This window comes from Chelonoidis abingdonii, chromosome 8 (genome assembly GCF_003597395.2).
Source record: "Chelonoidis abingdonii isolate Lonesome George chromosome 8, CheloAbing_2.0, whole genome shotgun sequence".
Classification (NCBI taxonomy): Eukaryota; Metazoa; Chordata; order Testudines; family Testudinidae; genus Chelonoidis; species Chelonoidis abingdonii.
Genome location: NC_133776.1, coordinates 41824385 through 41843305, shown reverse-complemented (window position 1 = coordinate 41843305; position 18921 = coordinate 41824385). Strand labels below are relative to the sequence as shown.

Genomic DNA, 18921 nt, shown 5'->3' with positions numbered 1-18921 from the left:
TCTCTCAGCAGCTCATCTTTGGGGGCCATCTTACTGATGTACTCCTGGATGTTCCGGGTTTCATCCAGGATAGTGGCCTTGACGCTCACCAAGCCCCGCCCGCCTTCTTTCCGGCTGGTATACAGTCTCTGGGTGTTGGACTTGGGGTGGAAGCCTCCGTGCATTGTGAGGAGCTTCCGGGTTTTCACATCGGCAGCCTCCATGTCCTCCTTTGGCCAGCTCACTATACCGGCAGGGTATCTGATGACCGGCAGGGCGTATCCGTTGATGGCGTGGATCTTGTTCTTCCCACTGAGCTGGCTCTTCAGGACCTGTCTTATCCTTTGGTGATACTTGGATGTTGCTGTCTTCCTTGCCTCCTCATCGTGGTTTCCATGTGACTGTGGGACGCCAAGGTACTTGTAGCTGGTCTGTATGTCTGCTATGTGGCCCGCTGGTAGTTCCACCCCATCAGTCTTGACTACCTTCCCTCTCTTCACTACCATCCGGCCACACTTCTCCAGTCCGAATGACATCCCGATATCCTCACTGTAGATCCGCGTCAGGTGGATTAGCGAGTCGATGTCTCGTTCATTCTTAGCATACAGCTTGATGTCATCCATGTAGAGGAGGTGGCTGATGGTAGTTCCACTCCTGAACCTGTACCCGTATCCAGTCCTTGTGATTATCTGGCTGAGGGGGTTTAAGCCTATGCAGAACAGCAGCGGGGACAGTGCATCACCTTGGTATATGCCGCACTTGATGGCCACTTGTGCAAGCTGCCTTGAGTTGACTTCCAGTGTTGTCTTCCATAGTCCCATTGAGTTCTTGAGGAAGGTCCTTAGTGTCCTGTTGACTTTGTATAGCGCCAGACATTCACAGATCCACGTGTGCGGCATTGAGTCATAGGCTTTCCTATAGTCAATCCAGGCTGTGCTCAGATTGGTCTGTCTAGACCTTGAGTCTTGGGCGACTGCTCTATCTATGAGCAACTGGTGTTTTGAGCCTCTGGTGTTGTTCCCAATGCCCTTCTGAGCTGTGCTCATGTACTGGCCCATGTGGTCCTGTAGCTTGGCAGCTATGATGCCTGATAGGACTTTCCATGTTGTGGGGAGGCAGGTTATTGGCCGGTAGTTGGACGGTTCTGTCCCCTTGCAGGGGTCTTTCATGATCAGCACTGTCCTTCCTTGTGTTAGCCAGTTTGGGTGGGAGCCTGCTGCTAGCAGCTGGTTCATCTGTGCTGCTAGGCGTTCATGCACTGCTGTTAGTTTCTTTAGCCAGTAGGTGTGGATCATGTCTGGTCCAGGTGCTGTCCAGCTCTTCATGTTCTTGACCCGCTGCTGGATGTCTTCTACTGTGATGGTGACTGGTTTCTGTTCTGGGAGATTGCTGTGCTCTGTTCTCAGGTCCTGCAGCCACTTTGCACTGGTGTTATGAGTCTTCTCTTTCTCCCATATGTTCTTCCAGTACTGTTCAGTTTCTGCTGCTGGTGGCTCTGCTGTTATTGTGTTGTTGCACTGCAGTTGGGAGTACACCTTGGATGGTTCCTTGGAGAACAGGGCATTTACTTTTTTGGCCTCTGCTTCTCTAGTGTATCTCCTTAGCCTGGTAGCTAGTGCTGTGAGCCTTTGTTTAGCAGTCTCTAGGGCTTCAGATGGAGTCAGGCCCTTGTATTTTTTCAGTAGCCGAGTCTTATCCTTAATCTCTACACCCTTCTGTAGTTCCACCAGCTGACTAACTTCTCTCCGAGTCGCCTTGATCTTATCCTCCAACCTCATTTTCCAGGGTGGGTACATACTGTTGTTCTTCTTGATCGTGTAGCCAAGCATCTCCAGGATTACAGAGGCTGTAGCGTATACTAGTTCATTGGTTTGAGTTATGGTGGTAGTAGGGATTGTCATGAGGACTGTATTGGCGTCTTCTAACATACTATCTGATGGTACTTCTCCACTGAGCCTTGGTAAACGGTCTCGAGGATTGACTGTAGCTAGTTTTTCCATGATCTTATGCCATATCCATATCTTTTATCCAAAGCACTTTACAATTGTTAGCTAATCGTACAAACAACATTTGGAAAGATCATTAAGCGATCCACTGAGACTTTGAGCAATTTCAAGGTGGTCTGCGAACTACTGTGTAGAGCATTAGTGTAGTTGCAAATATATCTTTCCCATATCTTAAAGAGAATTACAAAGCAAAAACTAACCAGACAAATGGACCAAAAAAAAACAACCCACATTATTTTGTCCTTTATGTCCCTCATGATAATGTATGATGTATTGATGGTGGTCAGATATTATGGCAATGAGGACATTATAATAACATATATAGAGTAGAACATATTCCCTTTATACTTTTATTTCCATCTGTCCAAAATATAGTCAGAAATATCTGCAAATAAATAACTTCTTTGCAGCTATTTTTGTAGTTATGCAATTGAAAAGGGGCCACTTCTGATGCTCTAATTGGTGATGGATAGGGCCCTTCTAAATTCACGGCTATCAAAAATGCATCATGGACCATGAAATCTGGTCTCTCATCATAAAATCTGGGTTTTGGTGTGCTTTTACCTATGCTATACAGATTTCATCAGGGAGACCAGTGTGCTTTTACCCTGTTCTATACAGTTTTCATGGGGACCCTGACCCAAAAGGAAGTTGCAGGGGAGTCACAAGGTTTTTTTTTTTTTTTTGGAAGGGGGTCAAAGTATTGCCACCCTTAGTTCTGCACTGATTTCAGAGCTGGGCAGCAGCAGCACAGAAGTAAGGGTGGCAATAACATACCATGTTATCCTTCTGCACTGCTACTGGCGGTGGCTCTGCCTTCAGAGCTGGACTCCCAGCCAGCAGCTGTCCTGTCCAGCTGCTCAGCTCTGAAGGCAGCGCCACTACCAGCAGTAGTACTGCAATACCCCCCTTCCAAAAAAAATGCCTTTTTGGGTCAGGACCCCTACTATTACAACACCGTGAAATTTCAGATTTAAATAGCTGAAATCATGAAAGGGACAATTTTTAAAATCCTATGTCTGTGAAATTGACCAAAATGGGCTGTGAATTTGGTAGGGCCCTAGTGATGAGTAGTACCTTCCTTCTTAGGTAGGATCATTGATTTCAAGGAGAATATGCATGAAGTAAGGTACTACTCAATATAAGGGTAACTAAATTGGATCCTAATGATACATTGTGAATATGAAGGTGAATATGTTTCGATAATAATATACCTGTTCCTTAAATGATACATTTGTGTACTTGTAATAGCTTTCTCTGTGAACATTTAGGGAAGGGGATTAAACTCAATTGCAGCTCTTCAAAAGGCTGTTCATGGATGAAGCCATGGTTTGATGTATTTTTGTCGAAGCCGTGACTTTGATCTAAGTGGTGGTGTTATCATTTTAAGTCTAAAGTGCTGTTACACTTTTAATGTTAAACAAAATTCATTTCGCTTTTCTCACTGAGGGTGAGATTGACACCTCACAGGCTTTTACAGGCACAAGGGAGACCTCAGTGGGGACCACTGCTTCATCCAGGAAGAAGATGTGGCTATGGCTCGGCTCCCCACATGCCACCAGCCACTCTGTAGGGGTGTAGCAGTAGGCATGCTTCCCCTGCATAATGGAGAGCACCTCTTCAGCAGTGCAGCTCCACATTGTAAGACTGACACCATAAAGCCATACTAGAGCCCTCAAGGATTTACACCATGGAATTTTCGGGACACAGTGCTGGTTTTGTAATTTAGCCATATTTAAATCAGACTGGATTAAAAGTATCTTTCAACTAACAGACATACAAAAAAACATTTGAAATAATCTAAAATACTGTGCATCTGAAAAATTGACTCATTATAATAATTATTAGGATAAAATATGCAAGCCAAACTTTACGCAATGCAAGTAAAAATGATGCCCTCTCAAACTCAAAATAAATCTTGGAAGCAACAGAGGGTGCAGTGACTGAAGGAAGATTCATTTAAAAAAAAATCAGTTAGTGATATTAATAAGGCTTTATTTCCTAGGACTGGGGGTGTAATTTCTTGTGTGGTGCAGGTTCTTGAGAACCTGAAGTGTTTGAGTGTTTTTGATTGAAAATTTTGTCTTACTTCTATTGATGTGTTACTTTGTAAGCAAAGAATGTGGGTTTTATGGCAGCTGAGCCATCCCACCAATCATTTACTGGTCATGAGCTTGCCATGTCAGTACCAGTCTCCTCTCCTATAATAATAATAATTAATAATAAATGTGTTGTACTTATATAGCCTCATCCACCCAAGGCTCTCCAAGCACTTTACAAACACCAGTGAATTAAGCTTCATGACATCCTTCTATGGTGGAGAATTATAATTTGCCCCACTTTATAGATGGAGGAGTTGAGGCACAGAGAGAAAAGGTGATCTGCCCAAGGTCACAGAGCAAATCTCCATCACAACAAGGAATAGAACCAGATTGCCTGACTCCCAATCCTGGTCTTCAACAACAAGATCATTCTTCTTCCCCCTTTTCCAGGTTCTGCAGCTGCTGTTTCTTGCTCCTAAGCAGTCCAAACAAATGAGGTTAGATTGTCTTATAGTTACATTTTCTATCATTCTGCCCTGGTAAGAAGTTTCTTCTGAATGAGCCCACTGTATTGTGATTCAGTTTATCTGAGGATGTTGCAAATGAACTCTTTTCCAGGGTGAGAAATTACTTCCATTAAACAAAGGTTTATAGGTTCTCACTTTGACCCCCTCTTTGCTAGCAATCATTCTATGGCAAAGCCAGTGAGAAAAGTGAGCAAGTTAAAAACTTGGTAATCTAAACAGCCATTGTATCACAGACTGTGAATTTCAGCCAGGTTTCTTTAAAAAGATAAGGTCCCAGTTTTCATACTCTTCTCAGGAATTGATTGTTTCTTTATGTATCATCCCCACCTCTTGTCAGTAAAGTGGTGACACAAGTTAATTACTGTCACAAGGTTATACTGTAGTTTATCATAGCTGAAAGTCATTCTTTTCAATACTACAACCTATTCTTCTTGTGGTATGTTGGAATGCATGGTGAGAGATGAGGTAATTAACTTGGGTTGACTGCACTGCACACGTTAAGAAGGGCAAATTCTTTAGGACAAGCTTGTCACCAAGCAAATTATGTAATCATAAATACGATAGAAAGCCCTGACTGAAGTAATTCTGGTTCTTTTATTTTGTGTTCTCTTATTTCTTCCTTTTCCCACAGTTCAAATGAATACCTGAATTGTTGTTATAGAATCCTTTTGTGGAATAATCTCCCCTTCCAAGAAATCCAATTGACATAACAATCACCAAAATGTATATATAGTATGAGAACTGATTTCTAATTACACAGGTCAGTGAAAGTATGTTAGGAGTAGTGCAATAGAAGGCAGACTAAAAACACAGAGAAGGGAGCAGAAACTCAGGATTTCCTAGGTGTCTAGGGAGATCCCAATGGGTGTAGAGCAGAGGTGGGCAAACTATGGCCTGTGGGGCCATCCTGCCTGGCCCCTGAGCTCCTGGCCAGCCCTGGCCCCTCCCGTGCTGTCCATCCTCCCCCACAGCCTCATTCACTGTGCGGGCAGCAGGGCTCAGGGGCAGATTTAACAGTGAACACAGGGTGCCCTAACAGGGGGCCCTAGGGCCGAGTCCTCGGGCAGCTCAGCACCAGGGACTGCACTGCAGGGGCAGGGGAGCAGGTGGGGCGGGAGCGCAGGGAACATGGCCAGAGGAATCAGGAGGAGCACCGGGCGGATGCACAGCCGGCCGGAGAGAAGTGGCGCTTCTCTCCAGCTGCGCGGCTGCCCCTGCTCCTCCTGAGTCCTCCCACCATGTTGGTAGGGACACATTCTGAAAGAGGCTGAAGGGTGGATAGGGGGTGTGGTCCCAGGGGGGCGGTTAGGGGCAGGGGTTCCTGGGAAGGGGCAGTCAGGGGACAGGGAACAGGGGGAGTCAGGGATTCTGAGGGGGGAAGTCAGGGAACCGGAAGTGGGAGGGGGCGGATAAGGGGTGGGGGGGCAGGCTGTTTGGGCACAGCCTTCCCTACCAGGCCCTCCATACTGTTTCGCAACCCCGATGTGGCCCTTAGGCCAAAAAGTTTGCCCACCTCTGTGTAGAGGCAGCTTCTATCCCCATCCCTGCAGCCCTGGCATAAGGCATGTGTTAGAGAATGGTGCTTCCTTCTATTTCCATCTTGATGGATAATGACTTGAGGATCATTGCCAGCTGATATATGTTAGAACAGATATTAGGTTGCTCCAAACTGGGGCTGGGGTGGAGCTGGAAAAGAATCAGAGTCATAAACCCTCATTTTTTCCTTTTGTGTTAAGCAGATTTCAGATGCAGCAGAGAGTCTGGCCCTGCATATATGTACACAGATGCATTTGCTACTATAGCAGGGGAGTCTCTAAACTCTCCTTTTATGTTGCTCAACTTTCATCACATTAGGACCAGGCAAGATGCAGGAAAATGCAGCCTCTCTTCACAAATCTTTGTTAGCATTATATACACAGCAGAAATAGAATAGAGGGTGTTTATTTTCTGACAGAGATGAATTCATGTTCAATGGTTAATTCAGTGTGGATTCTTGCCTCTTATTTAATTGTATTTTCTCTACTGGGGATGTGCACCAGGCTCTGAGATGTTATCCCAGCAGTAGGCTTACAGTACAGTACTTCTGTGTACAGCATTAATTAATTTAGCATGGATTGTGATTTACTTTGAGAAACAGAATACAAGAATTAGAAGTGGTGAGGGGCTTTTTTGGTCCTCCCTCCCAAGTAATTAAAAAAAAAATTAAGTTACAACATGAGGTTACAACTCCATAGGAACTTGCCCAGTATCTTATTTGGAAGAACATTGTCTTCCTGAAAGGGCAAGGGTTGCAACAGACCTTCATTCTGTGGATCTCATATATGCGTATAGACAGGTTGGAATTTGTATAGCTCATGGCAGGTAGCCTTTAGGTGTTCTGTGGACCTAGGGCTAGTTCGGATATTGCTTTCAGACCTCAAGTCATGAAGGCCCCAACATCACACCAAGGACAGGTTAAAATGGTAGCATAATGTTCATTAAATTAGCTCTTGTGTAGAGTGGTGTGGCATACAACTGTCTGTGCTGACAGAGATCTGGGGTGATAAATTAAACTGCTAGGGAATCACATCGGGACCCTTCTTGGGATATACTGTAGGTTCTGCCTCTTCCTGTTTAGTAGAAGCCTCTATCTATTAGTTCCCTAAATCCCTTCACACATACACCCATTGTTGACACAATACTCAACAGCTAGTTCTCTCACTATGGAATTAAACATCAAACTCCAATCCACAATCAGAAAGCTTTGCAGCAGGCCCCAGATTTGCTAGAATCATCCCAGTCAGGGCCACAAATAGCTGTTCCTTATTTCTTTTCTCTTCATGGACAGGACTGGATGCTTTTCTCAGCTAACACTGTTCCATTTTCCCCGTCAGGTGTTTCAGCATCCCAAACAATCAGCTAGCTGCTGAAGTTGTCATATTTGTTTTTTATTAACTTCCTTTTTGCTTAAAAGCCCCTTAAAAAGTATTAGAGTTTGCCTGGGCTCCACTGGTGTATCAGTTCTTTGACTCACCATTATTATTTTTTTTTATGAGGCAAGTTATTTTGTCTTGTCCGTTGACCCATAAATAAGTTTCAATTCAAGTTCCTTTTTTATTTACATTTGCTGTCTGGCTGTAGCTTTCCGCCTGCCCCCATGAACCTGGAAGATGTCTGACACTGACAGCATGATCACTAGTTATAATACCTCAAAAGAATCACAACTCAGTTGGATGTTGTGTTGAGCCATCAACTCGGGCAAAAAACCTATCATTGTGTCTGGCCTTCCTTTATACTTTCAGTACATCTGTTGCTGAGCTACCATGGCAGCCTCAAAGAGAAGGTCCTTGAGATTAGCTGAATCAAATATTTCGGTTGAGGGCTGAGGCTAGGCATTTGAAGCTGGCGCTTTAATGCAAATTTGGCTTTTTATAGGGAAAGTGACACTTCGATACTCTTGAAGCAACTGCCTGGATACATCAGTGCTCTTACCTTCACAGTGTGTCACTTGATTCTAATTCACAAGGGAAAGCAATTGAACCTTCCTTGAAATATGTTTAGAGACCTACCTGTGTTGATGAGCCAGATTTTACCCGCTCATATGTCTTGACTTCAAGAACCTTCAGTTCTCCCTAGACCCTCTGATTCCATTTTCAGTAGCACCTACTGGTGGGTCCACATTACCAAAATCCTTGTTATACGAAGGTCCTCCACCACATTGTGTTCTGCTGTTGAAACACCAGACATCATTTGTGTCAGTGGTTTTGGCCTTATTCCAGACACATACGAGTAATGCATCAACTGTTTTGATGGCATAGGTTCTTGCAGTGCACTGGTCTAGCTTGAGGCAGTAAAGGCATGGATGATTGTGGCAAGATCTGGACCAGAACACAGAAAGTAAGACTTTTTTACACATCCCAGTATAGAAAAAAGTGCTTCTGGCTATCTGGGAATCCAGGAGTTGGGAGGTGTCTGGCATAATTGAGATTGCAACCCATTCTGACAGTGAGCAAGCAGACATGCTCAATACAGGGAGCAATAATAGCTTTACCAGTTTCTCCAGATGTCTCCCATAGCCAGTTGCCTCACCTCTATCTTATATGAGTTGAGTTCATGCCAGATAGCCTTCATCCATCTATCTGTTTTGCCAGACGTTGAGAAAACAAGTAATTGCCTCCATCTGGGGCTGATAAAGTGACACACACTTGTATCATCAGCACATTAAAGATAATGACCCCCCTGCTGCCTCACTGAACTGAATATGCTCATTAAAGAAGAGGGGTGACACTCTGAAACTAAAAGCACTTGGAGAGTTGCCCATCACCATTCTCTGAGGAATGAACAGAGCCACTCTAAAGTTATTCCACTCCTCCATGGATTGCAGATATATCAAGAGCACTCCATGGCTGACAGCGTGGAAGCTAATTGCAAGAGTTCCCTTTATTATTTGCTGTCATTCAACCCAACATACAGCACCCCACCTTAACTATTTCCCTAGATGAATTAGTGCATGGAGACATGAATCTGATTCATCATCTCCCTCTGTAGAGGTTCCAGCTGGGACACCGACTGAAACTCTATCAGAGAAGATAGTGCCCTTATTCTCTCAGTCCTTGATACTACTACAGACTCTCAGAAGAAAATATCTATATCTGATGGAGTTTAACTGTGAAGTGACTGGGAGAACCTGACAGTGGGGAACCTCTGACACTGAAATTGGTTGAGGTAATCTAGATGAATTAGCCTCACTCCAGGACAGCTCTGAAGGATGGAAACTTGCACATGCTGTGCCAGAGAAGAAGAATGTCTTAGTTTCTACCACACAATGGCATATAAGTTTAAAAATTCCTTATATTGAAGGTGAGCTGATTCATCACCAGACCTCTATCACCAAAGCTTTTGCCTTTCTTCATGGTTACTGCTAGCCTCAGATATATATTATCATTCAGGAGATTTCCAGTGTAATGCATTTGCGTACCATACATCTAAATGCAAAAGATTGCTTGGACTCAGCACTTCAACAGAAATTCAAGTTTGAGTTAAAAGGATCACAGACAGAGAACTTTCCTGGAAGCAAGTCACCCTCCTAACTCTTAAATTTTATTTTGACAGGATGTTTCTTAGCATGTGTTTATTTTAGGTATTATGGGTCAAATTTGGTCATCAGGTAACTGGATACAACTCTGTTGAAGTAAATAGGTCTGATTCTGATCTAAATTGTACCAGTATAATCAAGAATAAAGGCACCAAAGTTAAATGGAGTTACACAAGGATAAAACTAAATCAGAATGAGCCCCAGAGTAGTTAGAGGTGTCTTTAGAAGAAGAAGATCCTGCTCCCAAATAAAAATGCTTGTTCTTATTACCATTACTGTCCATAATCACATACTGATTCTATACTGCTATTGGAAATTCCATTTGCAACAAGTTTTTTATGTGTTACCAGTTAGCAATATTTTGTAGAGAAATGGGACACTTTTTATTCTTCACAGAGTGGGGAACTCTTATTTTGTACCTTTAGAAAACAGAAAATTACAGAGTTATAACAGATCAGCACTCACCCATCTTGTTAATTTTGCCTTCAGAATTGGAGAAAGCTTTGGTTTTGGGTTCTTTTTTACTGTGTATTTTGTTCATTTTGCATGACAGTGGCAGTTACTGGCTGTTGAAGTGCACAATAAGTTGATATAGGCTCATTGGTCTGAGAAGATGTCTGAGTTGTTGAAACATCAAGCTATAAATATTACAGATTGTCCAGGTGCTATGAGACCCATGATGGTGGTCAGTTAAAATTACTGGTATTTACCATGAGAGGACAAGAATGACAGGTACAGCATTTTCTCTTCATCTCTGCTAAATAGTGCTTAATAATATATGGAAGGCTTATTCATTGGTCTATTTCAACAAACTATGAGTTGCAGTCTCCTTTCTAAGCATGTGTGTACAATCATTTCTGTTTATGCTAGTGGAAATTACCCCACCCTATGAAGAAAACAGCATGCCTCTGTAAATGAAAGCAAACAGGAAGGACACAATTCTCCACCTTTGCAGTAATGTAAAGCTTAAATGAACAATCTTATCAGACTTAGGGGCTTGTGGGCATACTTTGATTTATACTGTGATGAGACAAGGTGGGTGAGGTAACTTTTATTGGACCAACTTCTGGTGGTGAGCAACAAGCTTCTGAGATTACACAGAGCTCTTCTTCACTCAGAGATGTTGGTGTCAGTTATGTCAAAACGCATATCCTGAACTTTTGTTTCATGATGTTTCTAGCTCATTTTAAAGCCTCATTATCCATAACTCTAGAAGTTCTGGCTTTCTATACTAGTACCTGATACCATCATCATAGTTTACAGTGAATCAGCTTGTTCTAGTCCAGAAACGATCTATCTGAAATAGCTATATATTTGTATAGACAACAAAATCATTGTGTGTAAGCACCAGAGTAGTATCTGAGCATTTTGCTTCAGATATTTTTGGTGCCTCTGGCATTTCTGCATCCACCAGGCATTCTAATAGGCCATTTCTAGGAAATGGTCATGGCTTCTGACATGAAAACCAGCTTTGTTGGTTTTATGCCTTTATAAATGGGGGGAGGGCAGAGTTGTGCAGACTCTCATCCTCTCTTGAAACTCCCCAGCACTCAGGGCAGAGAACAGCCATTGCTACATCTCACAGGGAAAACATGAGCTTCCTTTCACAGCTGGCCAGTTCATAGTGGGGAGGCATGACCCCCTCTTTTGCTGGGGCTTCCCTGTCCCCCTTTTGGGGTGATTAGCTCCATTAATAATCATAGCCCCATGCAATCAAGTGAATGCAATCACTGCCATTGGAAGTAGCTCTTGCATAAAGGAAAAGGAGAGGTTAAAGGGGGAAATGCTCCTCTCATCCTTCTTGCCCCTTCTGCACCTCTAGAAGCTAATCACTTGCTGACTGTAGACTTGCAGTACAATAATTATTTTAATAGTTATGGGCAAATCATATGAGGTTTGTGGAAATGCATTGATTCCCAGCATGACAGCTGATTTTTAAAACAAGAATTTTATACCTCAGAGATAACAGCTTCAGATGGTCATTCTGCTCTTTCTTGTAAACCAGTTTAAATGGATTTTACAAATGGGTTTTTGGCACAATAATATTCTCTTTATGTGTATTCAGTATGATCCATGGTCAATTGTCATTTTAAAAGACACAATAAAGACATCTTCAAATGATATGTTGTAATCAATCACAATATGTAGCTTCAGTTGTATTGTATATGTTACTACTGTATTTCCTTATATATGCTTAGGGAGCATCAGACAGGGTAAGGGAATATCAAGGAAGGACCCCAGTGAGACATTCCAGTTAATCTAATGGGAAAAGATTATGGGAAATATTATTCTATCATGCCTTCTTAATCCTTCTCTGTATTTCTCCCCCTCTCCCCACACATACACTTGGTCCTGCAAGTTCATTATTGTTTCCCTTCAATGTCCACATTTCAGTGTTGGCCAGGACTATGAAGCTGTAGGGTTGATCCCTGGGAAGCTGGCAAACCAACAGTGACCAACTACAAAGTGAATGGCCTGACCCTAGACTAATAAGAAGCAAAGAAATCAGTGCATCACTCTATTCTCTACAACCTGGCCAAGATGCTTGAATCATCCCTCTATAACACTGACTACACAGTGATCATCTTTAGTGTTGTCACCTTCAGACAAGACTACGGTGGTTCACCCTAATTAGTGGGCGTGGCTTTCCTTGAAATCTCCCCAGAAACTCCATCTAGTGTAGAATGAATGCCTACTGTGACAAAGTTTCTCCTCTACCTTGGTGGGTCCTGAGCTTATTGGCAGATTTGCACACCTTAGTGATCTTCCCCTCTGGTGGAACCCACAGTCTGGGTCAACTCCTCCTGTCTCTGATCAGGAGTTAGAGGGTGGGCCTGGGTTCCCCCCAAACCTCCTACTCCAGGTTCCAGCCCAGGGCCCTGTGGATTGCAGCTGTCTATAGTGCCTCCTGTAACAGCTGCATGACAGCTACAACTCCCTGGGCTACTTCTCCATGGCCTCCTTCAAACACCCTGTTTATCCTCACCACAGGACCTTCCTCCTGATGTCTGATAATGCTTGTACTCCTTAGTCCTCCAGCAGTACACCCTCTCACTCTCAGCTCCTTGCACCTCTTGCTCCCAGCTCCTCACACGCCCACCACAAACTGAAGTGAGATCCTTTTTAAACCCAGGTGCCCTGATTAGCCTGTCTTCATTGGCTGCAGGTGTTCTAATCAGCCTGTCTGCCTTAATTGGTTCTAGCAGGTTCCTGATTACTCTAGTGCAGCCCCTGCTCTAGTCACTCAGGAGACAAAAAACTACTCATCCAGATTCTCTACCAGACTTCTGTACCCCACTAGCCTGGGTCTGTCACACTACCTACTGAGACCCTGTGAGCAGAGATCACCTACACTGAAACCATTGCCCTAACTTTATGTTTGTTTCCTGATACAATTTAAGGAATTGGTTGTAATCTTTAAATCCTTGAATTGTGTACTTCTCATCCTGCATCACATTACAACATTTCAGATCAGTTGGCAAACTCTTGCTACTGGTTTCTTAAGTTTAAAACTCCAGGATCAGTGTTGGGGTTTTAGCCAGAGGCCCGCATCTGTGAAGCTTGGTCTCTTAGGGAGTCTGCTTAAGCCTGAACATACAAAACTTCAAAGCACAATCTGAGGTGGACTTTTTTTTTTTTAGCTCTTGTCTGATTTTGGGGGAAAGAGTTTGGAGGGTATTTTGTTTGCTTTTATATTCTTTTTGAGGATATTCCTGACAAAAGGAAGATGAATGTTAATTCAATTCAATGTTTTCTTATTTACTATAATTTATATTTTTAAAATGTGTACTGTAAATAAATACTTAGCTGCTAAAATAATAGTAGGTGTTCTTAAAAATGATGTTGCTATTACTAGTTTTTTGGGAGAAAAAACTGAATGTATTTTTGGTACACTATTTTCCAAATGTTGCTATGAACTCGGTAAATACTGAAAGGCCTAAGTACAGTAGAAACTAATCCTGAACTATCGATGTTGGAAAAAAAATGAAGATTTTCTTGTACTCTGCACAAATCCATCCAGAGAAACTTTTCTACATGATGGACAACTTGGAGAAAAAAGGCTGACTTTTTTTTTCTCGCTGTGGGGAGTTTTCTTTGAGATGAATAGTGATGCTGTATGCGATGCCATCAGAGAAGACAAAGGGTGATGCCTTTTGGCTGAGGAAGGCATCTAAGAGTACATTGTGAGATGTCTGCTTCCATGACTGGGCAATGAAATAATCCCAAACCTATGTCTACAAAATCTTCCCCCCACCCATTACTCCAATGTGTATTTTCATATATAATATAAAAAAATACCTGTTTTTTTTTGTAGTGAGTACAGTGTTGAGAGAGAGAGTGAGGAGGAGGGTTCTCAGGCTTTAGTCATCAATGTCAATAAGTGTACCTAGAAGAGAATAAGGAGATCTATACAAAGTGCGGGGAGTAGCTCAGTAACTCCAGTTGTTTGCAAGTAGTGGATGTTAACATTTATTGTTGACTGCTAAAAATGATGCATTTGAGTGAAGTGGCCTGTTTGCCTAATGAGTAGGCTATAGTATGCCAATGCATCTGTGACTTCCTATTCACATCTGGTGGCAATTCATGATGTTTGAAGCCCTGTAGGATTTGAATTTGGAGAAACTACCTCTTTTTCCTCTGTTCATTTCCTCACGTTCATGGCAGTTGGTTAGCCAACTCAATCAAATCTAGTGATAGCATGTTTGGAGGCTAGAGGTGGGATGTACACAGAGGAAGGACCTCAGCTTTGAAATTCACTTCTCATGTTAGTTCTCAGGAGACCAAGTCTTGTTGATTTCCAGGGTACGGTGATAGCCCTATCTTTTCTTTAAGATTTGCCTGAGGGGATGAGGTCAGGTAGTGCTTATGTTAATTTATAGCTAAGTAAACTTTGTGGATGGAGTCTACTTTTAATTAACATTGTATGAAGTTGCATTGTTTTTTTTTAAAGAAATGCACATGCTGCCAGAGAATGTTGTGATGGACAGGTGTTTAGGAAAAGGACAAATAAATATATGTACAAATACATTGAAACCCATATTTAGTCTGTGCAAGCATAAAATGGTGTACGAAATCTCATAAAAATGTAATATTTAGTTTTAGCTTGTTTGCATCCTGTTTAAATGTTTAAAAAATGGTCAAATAGCTCTTTATTCGCATATTCTGAAATAATAATACGTTCCTGGGCAGGGATTTTGTGTGCTATGTTTCAACAAACACATTTTTGAAACCCCTGAAAATAGCAATTTACAATAATGAAAATACTGACAAAACCTTAATTATAGTGGAGTTGCTGGATGCCGTCACAATAATGCATAAAGCATATTCTAGTTGGGATTCTGTTCACTTGATTGTAGTAACTGGGATTGCAGTTTAATAGCATTTCACTAAATTGGATATCAAACCTATATTTGTATGTTACAATATTGTAAACTGAGTTATTAGAATATCTGTATTTGAGTATTATCAACAGAATAATTTTGCATTCTGTTTCTTCTAGGAGGGGAAGTTGCTAAGCCCAGATTTGCTCAGTATTTCCATGGGAGCCTTTCCAGCCTCACTATCCGGCCAGGGAAAATTGAGAGTCAGAAAGTGATTTCCTGTTTGCAGGCCTGCAAGGAAGGTCTGGATATTAATTCTCTTGAGAGTCTTGGCCAAGGAATAAAGGTGAGGGATGAACTGACATCATCTTTGATAAAATTTAGAACTAATTTATGAAGTGAAGAGCCCGAGGTAGAGTACACACAGTACAAATGCACTCCTAGAAGCAATATAATTTCCCATAAAGTCATGCAAAGAAAAAGCATAACAGAAGAGGAGCTGTGATACTGCAAAGAAAAATATTTCCATTATTTCAACAAAACACATTTAGAAAGTAAGGTGCCGCAGGTCTTTCACAGTCCCTAAGAATTTCCAGGTCATGCTGTCAAAGCTCTTTTGGTACTCTTTACAAATATAGGCATGCTTCTGCAGGCTGTTGTATTTTATTGAATTTTGATCTGAAATAGCTTTAAAGCAACAGAAAACATAAGTGAAATATAATTTCATCTGGTTGCAATTCAGCAAACTGGGCTGTGTGTGTTAGTGCCATTAGATTCAACATATATTTCACAAGGCAAACTACATTAATAGGACATTAAGATGGGACAATTAAGCATGCAAAAGTCAGGAAATGCAAAGATTAAATCTGCATATGCAACTTTAACTGTGTTTGTACATATGAATTATCCTATGGTCTTTAATGACATAATCACGTTATGAAAGTAATACAATATAGGACAAACTCGTGGCCCCATTGAAGTCAATGGCAAAATTTCTAGGACTTCAGTGGGGCCAGGACTTCACTCAAAGTTTTCTCTGCTTTCTTGGATATGCATATGTAGCATCTTGAATGTAATTTTCATCCGTTTATCCTTACTCAAACTTGTCAGAATATTCCAGAACAGTTCTAAGTTACTGAGAAGTTTATTAGATAACAAATACTCCTCTCTAAACTGCATATTTTAACCAAATTGTCAGTTCCCAAGTACCATACATTTTCTTTTTAATCAGCAACACAATCTTGCTTTGGCATATTTTTGGGATTTAGCCTGTTCACTAATATTTTATCAGTATAGATCATCACAGTACAACCTTCCTTTGGAACAGAACAGAGAATTAAACAACTAACTATGGAGGTAATTTAGCTGCATATTTATGTGGCCTCCACCTGGTAATAAATTGTCATTGTTACTCTGTGTTGTTATATTTTAATCTAGAGAATGTTGTGAAGATACTATTTACTGTGTATTTTTCAGGGAAATTACGTGTGTGGGCTCTAGCATATGCCAAATCTGGCATATACTATGTAATACACAGAGCTGCAAGAGGATACACATGTGAATTTAGACAAAAGGTTATGTTGTACTCTTGATTTATGATATCTGCAGACAGGAGGGCAAAATTTAAGTTGCATGTGCAAGTTTGGTACCAGATTCTTCAACCTTTACTTGTGAGAGTAGGTAATATTCAACATGAGTAACAGCCGCAGGAGTTAGCTTTATGTGGTAAAGGTAAGATTGTTTCACTGTCTAAACTTGAGTTTGATTCACGTTTTTGGACAAATTCGCTGAAAAATAAAGTTTTAGGTTGGCTGAAGCTATTCATAAATTCGATAGAAATTTGCGAAATAGTTTCCAACAAAACACATTTTTTTGGAGAAGGACCCTAGATTGACAAGGGAATTTAGATGCCAATCACAAAATTACCAGAAGAGAAGGTAGTCATAGCCCCTTATACCCAGTAACCTTGAATGCTGGCCTCCCACTTCTTAGGTGAGTGCCCCTAACCACTAGGCTACTGGCTATTCTGGGGTTACACTCTGTCTTTCCTGTTGTATACATAATTAAGTAGGCACAGGATCAGGGACTTGAGTTTGGGTCTCCTACATTCCAGGTGAGCGTCCTCATTCTCACTTTCTTTGGACCAAAAACATTCAAGCATTTTCTATAAAGTAGAACACCAGTACCTCCTCCACCACTACCACCACTTCCCCTAGTAGTCTTTTTTAAATCTAGCCCTTCATTTTCCTTTGCTTTTATTAAAAATACCCAGTTATGAAATATTTTTTCATTTAACCCAAAATGAAATTTGTCAACTTTTTTGATTTGCTGAAGATACTGAAAAATTTGGTTTCAGTTTGGGTCAAACCAATTTTTTCACCCTGGGACTTCCAGAGACATAAAAAAAACCCAGTTATTCACCTTGTTCTAATTTAACCCTCAAAATGTCAGTATTGGATGGCTCTCTTTCACAACCTCTTTCTTTACTGGGTAAAACATATTGCATGAAACTTCTTTTTTTTTTTTTTTTGTGGTACTAGCCTTTAAATACTGAACAAAGAGCCCCCAAATTACTCTGTTTTCATGTTTTATTTATTATAGTGAGAATGTTAATAATTTCATAGGACTTCCATCCCAGCAATTCAGTAAATTACAATGACATGCGTCTTAGCAATGCCCTTTACAAATAAAGATTATGAATGTAATATAAGGCTGTTTACTAGAAAATCCCTTTTCCTCGCAAATATATACCAGTAAATGTATGCTGGAATTTGTATGTCATAAGTCAGCTTATACTTGGCTCAAGCTGATTAAAAACATACTCAGTTGTAGCACCCCATTGTCATTTTGAAATTGACATTATTATAATAGCTTGTGGTTTTAGGTGTGGGTGAAAAAATACTCTCTTCAGTTTTGTCTCCCACTGCTGCTCCAGCATGGGTGAATGGTTCTCTCTATGAACCAGCAGTGGGTGGAGGAAAAATGAAGCTGAGGGAATTTTTTCTCCTTCCCACACTGAACTTCAGAACATTTTCAATTTCAGAATTACAACAGTGGCATGTATCAGAGGGGTAGCCGTGTTAGTCTGGATCTGTAAAAGCAGCAAAGAATCCCGTGGCACCTTATAGACTAACAGACGAAGTGGGTATTCACCCATGAAAGCTCATGCTCCAAAACGTCTGTTAGTCTAACAATGGCATGGTGTTTCTTTAAAGGTGCTTCTTCCATTTTTACCTCCCCAGCCAGTCTGGCAGTCAGAGTTGACAGCAGGAGACAAAAATGGGAAAAAGCAGCCAGAGATACTCCAGGCAGGGTTTCCTAGTTGGGCCAAGAGGGAGAGGAACAGATAAGAGGCACAGTTGGCACCTGACCTTCGGTTGCAAATTAATAAAGGAAGATAGTGTCCATTGTCCCAAAATAAACACACCTGACATCAGATATTGTATGTGACTGCCCATGGATATGTACAATATGGATATTTGAATGGTACCACCGCCTGAAGGAAAAGGACATTAGCTTATGTTAAAAGTCAGTAGGATTGTCAGTTGGTCTCTTTGGTCTCTGTATATTTATCTAGGAAAGAACAGTTTAATACTGTTACAAGACTTCTTATGTTGCAATTTTTATCTTCTTGCTTCTTCCACGATCTAATTTTCATATATACACAACAAATCTTGCAGAAACTGTCTATCCTATTTTTAACTGATCTCTCCCCTCTCCACACTCTCCAAGAACGAGATATAAACAGCCCAGACTAGGGGCTTGTCTACACTACAAAGTTAGGTCAACTTAAGTTATGTCAACATGCAGCTGCTGCTATAATTAAACCACTGTTGCACATCCACACTACCTCCTTGTGTTGGTGGAGTGCATCCACAGTAGCAGCTCTTGCATTGACACAGAGAGCAGTGCACTGTGGATAGCCAGCCCACTGTGCAACTCATCACAATCTACCACAGGGTGTTTTGGGAC

At 41.4% G+C, this 18921-nt stretch overlaps 1 protein-coding gene across 1 annotated transcript in view; it reads left to right on the top strand.

Annotated features, from left to right (window-relative positions):
• CLSTN2 (calsyntenin 2) overlaps positions 1–18921 on the top strand; it is a 693642-nt gene that overhangs the window by 656580 nt on the left and 18141 nt on the right. Inside the window, exon 10 of the mRNA XM_032797107.2 lies at positions 15129–15295. Coding sequence (XP_032652998.1) covers positions 15129–15295 — 167 coding nt within the window. The remainder of the gene's footprint in view (positions 1–15128; positions 15296–18921) is intronic.